The 15,060-nt window shown below is 37.0% G+C and overlaps 1 protein-coding gene across 3 annotated transcripts; it reads right to left on the reverse strand.

Moving 5' to 3' along the window:
- Window positions 1-1,276: 1,276 nt before the first annotated feature.
- Window positions 1,277-14,717, reverse strand: CLEC7A (C-type lectin domain containing 7A). 3 transcript variants are annotated; one of them, XM_028119845.2, is made up of 6 exons: window positions 14,522-14,717; window positions 12,704-12,802; window positions 11,408-11,545; window positions 10,146-10,297; window positions 8,262-8,380; window positions 1,277-2,620 (listed from the first exon to the last, which is right to left on the reverse strand). In XM_028119845.2, exons 1-6 carry the CDS (start codon window positions 14,622-14,624, stop codon window positions 2,485-2,487), a joined length of 747 nt encoding a protein of 248 aa, XP_027975646.1. In that variant the 5' UTR covers window positions 14,625-14,717; the 3' UTR covers window positions 1,277-2,484. The 3 variants fall into 3 exon arrangements, with proteins under 3 accessions (XP_027975646.1, XP_027975647.1, XP_027975648.1); XM_028119846.2 differs by lacking the exon at window positions 12,704-12,802; XM_028119847.2 differs by lacking the exon at window positions 11,408-11,545 and having other exon boundaries at window positions 1,278-2,620.
- Window positions 14,718-15,060: the final 343 nt, after the last annotated feature.

The following is a 15,060-nucleotide window of genomic DNA, read 5'->3' on the forward strand; positions in this document are numbered from 1 at the left end:
AAGAGAGAAATCAGTGTCCTAAATGGAATGAGTGAAGAGGAGAAAAGTAGATTAGGTCAAAGGAGTAAAGTGGCCCACCGACAATTGAAAAGGTCTTTTCTTTTTCATTTCAATTTATTTATATTTAGTTTTACTCTGAGGTACATGGGAAGTCTAAGGGATTTTGAGTAGAGGGCTGACATGATTTGTTTTAAATTTAAAAGCTCACTCCGCATGTTTGAAAAAGGAGCTTAGAAGGACAAAGGCGGACACAGGGAGATTACTTTGAAAATTACCACAATAACTCAGGCCAGAGAAGATGGTGGTCCTCCAGTAGGTAAGTGTTTCCTCTAGCATGATCATTACTCATCTTGAATTTACCCTTTAGATAGAAGTTCAGGGGCGCTCGGTTGAGTGGCTGCCTTCGGCTCAGGTCATTGTCCCCGGGTCCTGGGATAGGGCCCCTCCTCGGGCTCCCTGCTTGGCTGGAAGCCTGCTTCTCCCTCTCCCACTCCCCCTGCTTATGTTCCCTCTCTCGCTGTCTCTCTCTCTCATTCTCTCTGTCAATTAAATAAATAAATAAATAATCTTAAAAAAAGAAAAGTTCAGCTAGTAGCTATTTTCCCTTTTCTGTCTCTTAGAAAAATGGATGTTTCCTGTTCATTCCCACATACATGCCCATGTAAACTGTGGTATAAACATGTATTAACAAGTCAGGTGTAGTATGCTTGGACCATCTAGAGCATCTTACTTTGTATCATCATTTTGTTATAGTCACACTTTTATCTTTAAACATAAATATTTAAACAATAAATATTGTTGTCTGCTCTAAGTACATTCTGCATCCAGAATTATTTTTGATTTTATGACTTCTCAAATCATCCACTCCATCCTCAGGACCCAGGAGGAATTGATCAAACCAAAAACAAAATTAAAAGACATGGTACTCTTCAAAATCTCACCTGTGCCTTAATTTAACTCTCAAATTATCTTTGCCCTTTTCACATGTCTTTTCATATAGTGACAATTCAAGTTTGTATATTAAAAGGCATTAAGAAACTTCACCAAAAATTTCTATATCTTCTTCTTTTCAATTTTTAAATACTTAAGATCCCGAATTTATTCTTCAACATAAAACTACTACTATACTACCTCTTCCTAAGAGCCAAGTTCATCATCATTTTCTTATGGAGAGAGGGCATATTGTGATAATGTTTACTACACACAGCATTTGGAGGCCAAAGGTTCTTTGATTATCATTTTTTTATTACAGAGAAATTCACATAACATAAAATTAACCATTTTAAAGTGAAAAATCCAGTGAACTTGTTGCAGTTTCTGTTCACATGGTAATAACAATGGAAATAAAAACACGACCAAGGGGAAAATTTAAGAGAAAATAAGAAAGAGACAGATCATCATATAAGGAAACACGTTCCAATAATACCTTTTAATTGTAATTATTGAAAAATTGCTAAAAACTGCAAATGGTAATCATAAAAAATAGACATGTTTTGCCTTTCAGAATGTTAATACCTCAGTGATAAGATTTTTTTTTTTAAGATTTTATTTATTTAGAGAGAGAGCACGCATGAGCAGGGTGAGGGGCAGAGGGAGAGGGAGAGGGAGAGAGAGAATCTCAAGCAGACTCCACACTGACCATGGAGCCTGACACGGGGCTCAGTCTCAGGATCCCGAGATCACCACCCCAGCCGAAATCAAGAGTTGGATGTTCAACCAACTGAGCCACCCAGGCCCCTGGATTATTTTTTTTTTCTATATTCATTACCAGATCTTTTTTGATTGATAATATTTACAATGGACAACACTTTCTTATAAGAGCAGTTACCATACTATTTCACATTATACAAGATCCTATTACTCAGAGATGTGGCAGACATATTCTCTGGGCTATTTAACTGAGGGGAAAAAAGAGATGGAGTTGCTGCTTTTTCATGATGTTTTTTGATCATAACCATATTGATGAACAAAATAATAAAATAGCTCTGATTGTAGTGAAGATTTTTTTTTTCCCTCATTTTGCTATTCAAAAATACATTTTGCCTTCCACCTGTGTCTGATACACTATTAGACATGGAGGAACATATCATGGAAACACATCGTGTGTACTCCAGGGGCATTTTTTAAGGACAAAAAGCAACTCTAGTAGACCCAGAAATAAAGATCTTCTTGAAACACCAAAGATTTATGGCCAGTTCCATGTTAATATTAGGTCAGTCAGTGGTGGAATGAAGATTTAAGTTCAGCTGACTTGACTCCATTTCTAGGGCTCTATTAACTAGAACCTAATACTGGTCTGCCATTTAAGTTGGTAAGTTCAGAATCATAGCTTCTCCATTCTCATCTAAGATTAAAGTTGGCTGAGCTCTCTTGATATTTTCAGCAGTTATTTAGACCTCAAATATCTCTCTTTTCTGTTTTGTTTTCTGCCCTTCTTATTATTTTACATACTTCTGTCTGCTCTTCCACACTGACACCCCCCCATCATTTTACTGACAACTTCTTCTCACAAATACTGTATGAGGGCACACTACAAAGTTGGTCGTAAATTATTGACAGGTGAATCCACACACAACTGTGAGATGAGTTTTCTTGGGTTTCTGTGCTTCTGATTTGAAACCTGTTAAAATAAATGAGGCAATTAAAACAAATGTAAGAAATACTGTCTACTATCTACAGAATGCTGAAATAAATTAGCGAGGATATGGGTAAGGATATTGGTGAAAAGAGTTCCTAAGTGGTTATGTTACTGGGAAAGGAAACTTGAATTTAGATTGCATTAGTTCTCAAATGGTAACAGAAGAGCATTCATTATTAAGGCATAAAAACGACTCAAAAATTTTTTAAGAAAAATACTATTAGTCACATAAAACTAAATAAAGCTCCTGACAAGAAAAATCATATAGTATTCTATAGACAGTTCTTTATTTATCTTTCAACCTCTTACCTAGAAGTATATTTATCAAATAAAACAACAGACTAGTGAAACCAAGCAGAAGAGTTATTATTGAGAAGTATCTAGAACTAAATGAAGAATCATAGGTGTACCTGGGTGGCTCAGTCAGTTAAGCATCTGCCTTCAGCACAGGTCATGATCCCAGCGTCCTGGGATTGAGTCCCACATCAGGCTCCCTGTTCAGTGGGGAGTCTGCTTCTCCCTCTACCCCTCCCCCCGGCTTGTGATCTCTCTCTCTCTCATGCTCTCTTTCTCTCAAATAATAAATAAAATCTTAAAAAAATAAATGAAGAATCATAGATATCAAGGCCATTTAAAGGTGGGGAAAATAGCATTATATATTTTAATGCATTCTGAAGACAGAATTATATTACAATACAGTGATAGACAATTATGATAATTATCATGGGTAAGTGGGAGTACCACTCTGTTCTATTGCTCTTCAGTCTCCTGAAGGAGCAGTGTTAATTAGTCGAGCTTAAAAGGTAACACTGGCGGGCGCCTGGGTGGCTCAGTTGGTTAAGCGACTGCCTTCAGCTCAGGTCATGATCCTGGAGTCCCGGGATCGAGTCCCACATCGGGCTCCCTGCTCAGCGGGGAGTCTGCTTCTCCTTCTGACCCTCTTCCCTCTCGTGCTCTCTATCTCAAATAAAAGGTAACACTGGAGCACCTGGGTGGCTCAGTCGTTAAGCGTCTGCCTTCCGCTCAGGTCATGATCCCAGGATCCTGGAATCGAGCCCCACGTCCGGCTCGCTGCTCAGCAGGGAGCCTGCTTCTCCCTTTCCTCTCTGCTTGTGCTCTCTTTCACTATCTCTGTCTCTCTCTCTCAAATAAATAAATAAAATCTTTAAAAAAAAATAAGTAAAAGGCAACACTGAGCTTCACTGTAAAAGCTGTGAACTGATGCTCTTCATCCTGTGTATCCAGCTCTTCTTGGCCCTGGGGCTGGAGGATTGAGACAATTCTTTTGTAGAAATGACTAGGCTAAAAGCATGAAACAACTTTGATTCAGGCCTCCGGGAGAATTCTGACTGGTGTTCCCCAAAAGTTTTCCTTCGCGTCCAAGAGTTTTTTTGGGTATGGACAGAGCTACGTTAAGTTACTGCCACCCAGGAAACCAAGGCATAGTAACAATATCAAAGTGATAATTTGGGCCCACTCTTGTGATTTTTAGAATCCACTAGTCATATGTTTAAATAGCAAAAGAAAACTCAAGACGAACACGTGCTATAAAAACAGTAGGACATATATTTTGTCAAGATTGTTAACAAATTCACTGTGCTTAGGCCGGTGGGAGTGAAATAGTTAAGTGGTGTTAAAATCAAAATGTGATCATACTCAGCAGTTTGTATTATTTACACCCAAATAATGCCTACCAGAAGCGAATTAAAAGCCACTCTGTAAATTTCAAATTAATTCTACAAACATTTAAGATATAATGTTGAGCACACTATCAAAAATAATCAGGCATGGGGCACCTGGGTGGCTCAGAAGTTAAGCGTCTGCCTTTGGATCAGGTCATGATCCCAGGGTCCTGGGATCGAGCCCCGCATCGGGCTCCCTGCTCAGCAGGGAATCTGCTTCTCCCTCTCCCACTCCCCCTGCTTGTGTTCCCTCTCTCGCTGTGTCTCTCTGTCAAAGAAATAAATAAAATCTTAAAAAAAAAATCAGGCATAAAAATCAAATAATCCAATTAAAAAATGGGAAGAAGACATGAACAGATATTTCTCCAAAGAAGACATTCAGATGGCCAACAGACACATGAAAAGATGCTCAATAACACTCATTATCAGGAAAATGCAAATCAAAACCACAGTGAGATATCACCTCACACCTGTCAGAATGGCCAAAATCAAAAACTTAGGAAACAAGTGTTGAAGATGTGGAGAAAAAGGAACCTTCTTACACTGTTGGTAGGAATGCAACTGGTGCAGCCACTGTGGAAAATGGTATGGAGTTCCTCAAAAAAATTAAAACTAGAATTACCCTCGGATCCAGGAATCACACTACTGGGTATTTACTTAAAGAATATGAAAGCACTAATTCAAAGGGATACATGCACCTCTATGTTTACAGCAGTTTTACTTATAGTAGCCAAACTATGGAAGCAGCCTAAGTGGCCAACGATAGATGAATGGATAAAGAAGAGGGGCTATATATATATAAATATATATATATAAAATACACACACACAATGGAATATTATTCAGCCATAAAAAAGAATGAAATCTTGCCATTTGAAATGACATGGATAGAGCTAGAGAGTATAATGCTAAGTGAAATAAGCCAGTCAGAGAAAGACAAATACCATATGATTTCACTCATATGTGAAATTTAAGGGGAAAAAAAACAAATGAACAAAGGAAAAAAGAGACAAACCAAAAACAGACTCAATTATAGAACACAAACAGGTTACTAGAGAGAATGTGGGTTGTGAAATGGGTGAAATAGGTGATGGGGATTAAAGAGTATACTTTATCATGGGAAGCATTGAGTAATGCATAGAATTAATGAATCACAATATTGAACACCTAAATAACACTATATGTTAATTATACTGGAAGTAAAATTTTAAAAGTTAATAACAAAATAATCAGACATATAAGAAAAATCAACATGAATGAAAAATAGGAGAAAAACATAATAGAAACAGACATACATGAGTATAAGACGTTGGAATTATCAAATACAAATGTTAAAGCAACTACATTCTAGGAGTTAAAAGATAAATTTGAAAAGGTTGGAAGAAAGCTAGGAATTATAAATAGTGACAGAGTAGATTTGACAAAGAACCAAGTTGAAGTTATAGAACTGAAAAAATCACTAAACAAAATTAAAAACTTTAACACCAGATTAACCACAGATGAGAAAAAAATTGAGAAATGAAAGATATATGAGAAGTAAATATATAAAGAAAAAGGGATGAAGGATTAAGCAAACAAGACATACAGAATGTTGTAAATGGGTCTATAATGTATATAACTGGAATCCCAGAAGAAGGGAAGAAAGATAGGGTGGAAGCAACATTTGAAGCAAGTTGGCTGAGATTTTTCCAAAGCTGAAAAAAGGCACCAGGTTTAAAACATATATTACCTTCAAAGAGCTGACCTTTCAAAAACAACAATAAAAAATAGGAAAACATTATAACAGTATCTTTGAGCGGCTGAGAGAAACAAACTACACATTTCCAATTTTATAATCAAAGAAAATATTTTTTTAGAAAAGTTGAAATAAAAACAGTTTTAGACACAGAGAACTAAACTCTAAAATTTCTACTCTAAAGGGAATAGTAGAGAGCGTTCTTCAGGTTTAAGGAAAACAGTTGAAATGGAAGGTAGGAGACAGAAATAAATAGGAAGCAATGCAAACCATAAATACATGGAAATATCCAGATGAACTGTGTATAAATCTATACATCTACTGTTTTCTAGGGCTATATTTTTTACTGAATCTGAGATGCCATCAATTGTTGAGAGACCATTTATTTAACTAATACTGTGAAATAAATTCATCCAAGATGGGAATTTAGAAGAAAACCCTGCAGAACAAAGGATTATTCTGGTGTAGGAGTAAATGAAAACAAACTACAACCAGAAAAGAGTTAACAGTGAGAAGTGCCTGTCTCAATCTTGCCACCAAGTGGAAGATGGGAGAAAAAAATTACATCCCCTGAGAAGTTGAACCACAAGCTCATACTTACACAGATCTTCTAATTGAATCCATAATACCAGTGTATTTAAATAACAAAACAAAACAAAACAAAACAAAAAAACAAGCAGAGTGTTCAAGTAATCTCAGGTTTGTGGTGCCTCTCTTTGACTGGCAGAAGCAAACACTAAGCCTTCTTGACAGGGCTCAACTTGAGTTCAGACCTACAGTGATTATAAAAGCCTGCAGTTGTAAGACAGGTGCCATTTGTAGAGATTTAAAATGTGGGGAAAGATGTGAGAACATTAAAGTATACAAAAATAATAGCATATAAATTGGGGAGGGAATACACAGAGTAAAGAAATATTCTAATATATTTTTATATTGCCCAGGAAGAACATTATAAAACAATTAATATTAGACTTTGATGAGTGAAGAATGTGTGTTGTAATCTTTAGAGCAACTATGAAAAAATTAGTAAGAGTAAATTCTAAATTAATATAAGAAAAAATGGAGTCATAAAATTATTTAAACAGTTCAGAAAGAGGAAAGACAGAAAAGAAGAAGTACTTTGAATGGGCTGTGCACCTGTACAGTATAAAAATTCTAAATCTATATGTGCCTAATAATACGTCATCAGCACATCAAAATAGTTACAGAATTTTAAGTAGAATCGCAGTAGGAGATTTTAATATACTTCGGAAACTTTACCTTTTCCTGTCTCACTTTGTGAGCGGAGACATCTCAGTGTAGCTCATCTTCTTTCTACCTGACCCCTGGGTTTCACACCATTAGCTCCCCTCGTTCCCAGCCCTTCATACTTGAAGGGAATTTATAGCCCCAGGCTTTCCTGGGTCACCAGCTTGCAGATGGCAGATTGTGGGCCTTAGCTTCCATACTCATGGGAGCCAATTCCTCATAATAAATCTCCATGTAGCAATTATTCCTCATTGTGTGTGGATCAGTCAGAGTTCTTCAGAACCAATAGGAGATCTATATAGATCTTCTTCTCTGAAGAACCCTAGCTGGTCCACATACAATAAGGGAGAATTTATGATGAAAATGGAAATATGTTTAAAAGAACTTTATAAAGTGTGAAATGTGGTTACTTTCAAAATTAATAATAGCATGTGTCACATATTTACTAGGTACAGAACACTATGCTAAATGATTTGACTTTTATCTCCTTTATCTTAAAATCCTAACAGACAGGTATTATTTTTATTCTCATTTACAGATGAGGAAAGAGGGAGGGGTTCAGGTAGGTCAAGCAGCTTAACCAATTTCACACAGTGAGTGAGCCAATCATTGTCTCAACCTGAGAAGTGACTCCAAAGCCCATGCTCTTCACCACAGTTTTATACTAACAGTGATGGATCCTAACTGGACTACTTCAAACAGGTGCCAGAGGCCCTCCTTGTAAGAAAGCTGAGGAACATTTGTGTCGACAGCACTAGACGACCACTCAACGTATTGTGACTGTAAAATTCTCCTCTACCCTCTTTTCTTTTTTTCCTGATTCATTCTTTTTCTCTCTTCATCACCATTTCCCTTTCTCTCATTCTCATAAACGACCCACAAATCAGATTCTTAACTGCTTGACATGCTCTTGTCTTTCTGAGAAAGGGTGTGAAGTTTTGTCTTTCCAGATACTTACAAGTTAGAAGAGAACGTTGAGCCATCCTCCCAGAGCCATGGTCCTTCAGTCCGATGGCGAGAAAGCCCTATCCAGAATGAATTATCAGGTTGAGAAGACATTTGCCTTACTATAAATTCCTGTAGGAAAGCATAAATACAAATACATGTCAAAGAGTCACTGAGAGAATGAGACAGACAGAGATGATAGAGATAAAAAGATGGAGAGAGACTCTGACAGACACTGAGAAAGAGACAACAGATTGAGTCGCCTTGGTGAAGAATGCATGCGTACCCTGGCATCAACCTAGAGAGAAGTGTCAATTATTAAATGCCACTGAGTGCCTCAAAAAGTATATTTCATTTCTTCAGAGTCATTATTGTTTAATTTTCCAATAAGGAATAGACCCATAATGTCAAAATTATAATGCCTCCATGCAACCTGCCTGACAAGATCCGAGAATGACAGAGCTCCGAGGCAATTTTCACGGACAACAGGCCACTATCTTCTCAAATCAAATATATGAATTTGTCACATTTTTGTCAAGAAATCCTTTGCAGAGTTAGATAAAAATATAAAAATAACATAGTTCCACTGCATGTTCTATGAACAAGTAATTTGAGGTTTAATGATGACACTTGACAAAGGACAGGAACATCGAAAAGCCAGATAGACTTCCAGTGTCATTCCCTTTCTTTGCCACAATCTACTCCCATTCATTTTCATGCGAACTACAACTGTCAGGTATTGCAGGACAGAAACACAAGCGTTGAAAGGAAGTGAAAGTAAATGTAGGAGTTACAGATTGTTTAGATTTATAGTGTAGAGTGTTTCCTGACTATTGATCCCTTCTTATAGCCCAACCGAGTTCTACCTTTCACTCACAGTGCATTATAACTTACACTTTTCTGTAAAACTTTATATATCCAGGGATCTCTGTCTGAATTCCTATGTCATTGGGTGCCAATACCAGATATTTAACTTTTAGCAGCTGTTGAGTTGTTTCTTTCTTCTTACAAACTATATAAGCATTGAAATAGCAAGGTTACTTTTTAAACCTCTTTGCCTTTCCTGGTATCTTGCAAAGACTAAATGACTTATAAATGTATATTATCATTGCTGCTATTTTCCTTGATAATGACGACAAGGGGGAGAATTTTCTATTTTACTCCACCAAATTTAAGAATTGAAATCCAAATGCACAAAACTGAGTAGTGACCTGATTGTTATTGTCATGCAAACTTGGAGTGTGTTCGAATAGATTTGTTTTAAAATAAAACACGCCGGGGCCCCTGGGTGGTGCAGTTAGTTAAGCATCTGACTCTTGGTTTTGGCTCAGGTCTAGATCTCAGGGTCATGAGATCAAGACCTGCATCAGGCTCTACACTCAGTGCAGAGTCTTCTTGAGATTCTCTCTCTCCCTTTGACCCCCTCCCCACCTCAAGCACACGCACACTCTCTCTAAAAGAAAATAAATAAAATCTTTTAAAAAAATAAAGTGAAAATATTTATTTTTGAATTAATTAAAAAAACATATATTTTACCCACTTAATACATGCTGTTATTATAATTATGGAGGATACTAAATGTGACTTTCTCTTAGGAAAAATATATTTTTTTAAGATTTTATTTATTTATTTGTGACAGACAGAAAGAGAGAGTGCTAGAGAGAGCATGAGTGGGGGGAGGGGCAGAGGGAGAGGGATAACTCCTTGCTGAGTAGGGAGCCCGATGTGGGGCTCCATCCCAGGATCCTGGGATCATGACCTGAACCGAAGGCAGACACTTAACCGACTGAGCTACCCAGGTGCCCTCTTTTAGGGAAAATTATCATTACCTGGACTCTACCTCTATTTTTCTGCTCAATATAGACTACAGATAATTATAACTGAAGTCTACACCTACCAGTTCTTCTGCACTGTCTATCTTCAGGAGGTTAGAATGCAGTTGAGAGCACTGTCTTTTACTTCTATTCCAGGAAGCTAATGATGTGCTAAATAGATAACAGTTGTTTTTATGTATGATCCAATTAGGAGGACAAGAGCTGGAAAAAGCTCCTGGAAATAAAAAGTAAATACAATGAGGTTCATAACATACCAATTTGCTCTTTCAGTGCAAGCATCATTCATCCCAAGGATACTTAATAATCAATGAATTGCCAGTAATATATTCCATTTTCAGTTCAAATTATAGGTATACGATTTTTACAGAAGAGACCACATTGAAACCCCCTCATTCATTTAAAACTTAAAAATGAATTAACTATAAACAGTGTTTTAGACAGTCAACCTTCCTTTCCTTCTTGACCTGTCTTCCATTCTTTCACCTTCAGTCTGTTACTCCCTTTCTTCATGATAATTTTTAAAATAAATCAACTCAAAATCAATCTTCAAGATATACAGTAATTTCATGTTAACTTATTTTAGAGTTGTGAGATCCATTTAAGAATGCGACTTTCCAAATGAGAAACGTATAAGAGCAATTATTCACGTTATAGAGTATCTCTACTTTCTATTTTTAGCTATTTGATACAAACAGTGAGGAGGTATGGGTCCAGAGATGGAAAATTGAAGTCAAAACATTGTCATAGTCAATTATGATACAATTAGAAATAAAGGTCAAGTGTGTATAAAATTGTAATGAATTGTATGATTAAATATAACCAGAGTTTTCAGGAACGTATCTATTCTATTAGGTCTATGTCTCTTGTATATGTTTAATTCACATACAATTCTTATTCTAAGCACATTTTCCCTTTTTTCCTTTTCTCTCTCTCTTTCTTCCTTTCTGACATCCAATTTCCTATTCTATCTCTGTTACTTTAAAATGTCAATTCTTAAGGGGGGGAGAACACATTTCTTTCCTTTGCATCAAATTATACAATCTCCTATAGGTCTAAATATGTAGAGAGTGATAAATTCATCACTAATTTGAAAAAAAATATCCAACTTAGAAATCATTGGCCGAATGCATGGGATATTTATATCACTTTATTACATATATGACAGGGACATACTATACTGAGATAATACTGATGTGTGCTTTCCTTGGATGCACAATCCTTGCATGTAAAAATACTGTCTTTACCAACCCTACTCCAGGCCTTAGCCACAGTAATTAACTTTCCTGTTTCAAGGATTCCATTCATCTTTTAACCCTGCTCTTGCCTGTGGTTGTGAGAGCCTTGGTAGGAGCCACATGGTCTTCTAAAGATGATTGTGTGGGTTGACTGTGGTTCTCTTTATTTCTTGATGGGAAGCTGTCATTCTTCAATGGGTTGCTCCCTGAATTGGATCTCCAAATAGCTTCATATACCAACAACAATTACAGTGACAGGAAAAAAAAGTCATTCTACTATATTTGAAATTATAAGTCCAAAATCCACATTTTTGTTGGAATACAAAGGGATATATTTTTGATTAATGATAAACAGATAACACATTGCTGATTGAGAGGTAAAAGTAGTTGAAAGATAGATGATAGATAGATAGATAGATAGATAGATAGATAGATAGATAGATGATAATGATAGAGGATAGATAAATAAATGGAAAGAAAACATTACTGCCATGAAGGTGTAGGAAAAAGGAGAAAAACAAAGCAGATAGAGGAGTGTGAAAGAGAGAATGAGAGGAACATGAAATACCATCAATTGGAGCATGATAGATTTGAAATAGTAATAAATCTTCTATCTTTCTTCTGTTATTTAAAAATGAGAGCTCCTTGGGTCGCCTGGGTGGCTCAGTTGTTAAGCATCTGCGTTCGGCTCAGGTCATGATCCTGGGGTCCTGGGATCGAGTCCCACATCGGGCTCCCTGCTCTGCAGGAGGCCTGCTTCTCCCTCTCCCTCTCCCACTCCCCCTGCTTGTGTTCCCTCCCTCGCTGTGTCTCTCTCTGTCAAATAAATAAATAAAATATTTAAAAAACAATAAAATAAAACCAGCTATTCAAGGAAGATACTAGAGCAATATAGTTAAGAGTATGTATTTTTTTAGGGGCGCCTGAGTGGCTCAGTCAGTTAAGCCTCTGACTCTTGATTTCAGCTCAGGTTATGATCTCGGAGTCATCAGATGGAGCCCCATGTCCAGCTCAGTGCTGAGTGTGGAGCCTGCTTGGGAATCTCTTTCCCTCTGTCCCCCCGCACTTGTACTGGCTCTCTCTCCCTCTCTAAAACAAAAAAAGAAAGAAAAAAAAGAGTATGCGTTTTTTTCAGTCAGATTGCCTAAATTTCTAATCATGGTCTTACCTCTACCTAGTTTATGGCCCTAGAAAATGAAATGCACCTCTCCCCACCTCTCACTTCTCTTATAAGTAAGATGAATTAGTAGCACTGATTCAATGTGGTTAATAATATACAGATTCAATTAGATTATGCATGTCAAGCTCTTAAAAGAGTGCCTGGCACGTAGTAAATGCTTATCAAATGTCTGTTGTTGTTGTTGATCTCCCCCACCAGTACTCACCCCTGGTACCCAGGATCACAGCTATCACCAGTATTAGCAAGCATAGGATTCCCAAAGTCACAGCAATGGGACGCCAATGAGGAGATGTAGCAGAAGTTGCTAGGAAGCCAGAGGGAACAGAAATTAAAATGAAGAAATATGACAAATCACAGAGCATTTCAGTTCTACAGTTCATTAAAATCTGGAAAATTCTAAAGTGAACTATTAATCTCTGATATGCAGATAATCTAGTCATCTAGGATTATCTGAATTTTCCCTCACATTTAGCATAACTCTTTAGGTCCTGGAACTATAATTTCAGCACAGTGCCCTGATATCTGTACACTCCTAATTTTGGGTTCACACTGATGGTCCTGACATTACCAGAGTTTCTGAAATCCCACTCATTTTTATAGAAGACATACTACTGTAGGGGAAATAGCCCTGGTTACTGAGGACAACCTTCTCTTTTCACTTATTTGTTGCATAGCCTTGGGCGAATTACTCCCTCTGTTTATTCATTTCTCTTTGTGAAAAATTGGGGTAATAATACCTCAGAGGATTATTGTGGAAACTAAATGAGCTAACACATAAAAGCACCTAGTCTAGAGGCTACTAGCACATTATACATAACTCACTGTTTGCCAACAAGTACGTAGAAACATACACCTGCCTCCCTACCTCTTGCATCATCTAGTTTTTCTAGTCCTCCTCAACAGGTTGAGAAAGAAAAGGATTTCATAAGTGGTAAAGGGAAAATAATTGTACAATGTGGGTTACCATAAAGCAGAAGAGAGCAAATCCTCATGTCAAAGCTTATGAATAATCTTTCTCTTGATAACAGGAAACTCATTTTATGTTAATACCACTGCACCAAGGATATAGTTCTGTCTTTGAGAATAAACATTACAAGCATTTCAGAGAATTGTCAAATAGAACCACAGAGGAAACTACATGACTCATTCTATTAAGGGAGCGAGCATATAATGCCTTTCTCCATATTTTACTCCTTTTCTATTATGTTTAAGACTCATGTTCTGCAAATGGAATCTTTTCATCTAGCACATATATTTTCCTTCACTAGTATACAAAAGACTCCTATTTGGTTAAGAAAAAAAAATCCAAATCAATGTCTTACCCCCAAAAAACACATCAGATTCATGATTCCAAAATCTATGACATCTGAAGTTCCTTTGGCCTTTACCACAAAATCACAAATTTGTTTTTTCCCTCACCTATCTTCTCTCTCTAATCTCCAATATCCTGATGTTGTTCATACACATTACTTTAAATTTCCATGACTTCCATTCTATGATTTACTCCTTTCTACCAAACAAGCAAGTCATGCCTATTGAAATTCTTACATCTTTGCATTTCATCACACTTATTTATAGTTCCTTACTGCTGAAGTGTCTATTTCTACAGAACAGAGAAATTGTGCTTTCTTTTTTTCTTTTTAAAGATTTTATTTATTCATGAGAGACAGAAAGAGAGAGAGGCAGAGGGAGAAGCAGGCTCCCTGCTGAGCAAGGAGCCCAATGCGGGACTCGAACACAGGACCCTGGGATCATGACCTGAGCCAAAGGCAGAAACTTAACCAACTGAGCCACCCAGGCACCTGAGAAATTGTATTTTCTGCCATCTTAATAATTAATTTAAATACTAATAATTAGTTACCAAATGCTTGCAACGAACAAAGATATTTCAAAATATCTTCAGTGACTTCCGAAAATCTTTTAAAAGGTTTTCAGCCTACAAATCACAAGTCTTTCAAATTTTCTCCACATAAGTGTTTTAGTTGATGAGAACAAGAACATTGAAAGCAAAAAGAAAAGATACCTTTCTCTAAGACCACAGGTCTCCCAGTGATGCCTTGAGAGCGGAAGTCTAATTGAGTATAACCATCTTCATCCAAATTTTCTACCTCAGAACGGGAATCCATTGTTCTACTGAGTTCCTAAGTTGCCACAGCATTTGAGAGCTCTTTCCGCTCTTAAGACAACTGCTTGTGGACAAAAGAGGATGTATGAGTCAAATCATGTGGGGTAGGCATTTATTGAGTTTTAACAAGTTGAGCTTAAGTAAGTAGTCCAACCAGATATAGCCAAAGGCAGGAAATGAAAACTATGCTGTAGTAAGTTCCCATTTGTACTTTTACATCCTATTTCTAAGACCAATGAGTCTTTTTTTTTAAAGATTTTATTTATTTATTTGAGAGAGAGAGAATGAGAGATAGAGAGCACGAGAGGGAAGAGGGTCAGAGGGGAAGCAGACTCCCTGCGATGCGGGACTCGATCCTGGGACTCCAGGTTCATGACCTGAGCCGAAGGCATTCGCCTAACCAACTGAGCCACCCAGGCGCCCAAGACTGATGAGTC

The sequence above is a fragment of the Eumetopias jubatus genome, unplaced genomic scaffold (genome assembly GCF_037043125.1).
Source record: "Eumetopias jubatus isolate StellerSeaLion01/CBP00866 unplaced genomic scaffold, mEumJub1_p1.0 scaffold_8, whole genome shotgun sequence".
Classification (NCBI taxonomy): Eukaryota; Metazoa; Chordata; class Mammalia; order Carnivora; family Otariidae; genus Eumetopias; species Eumetopias jubatus.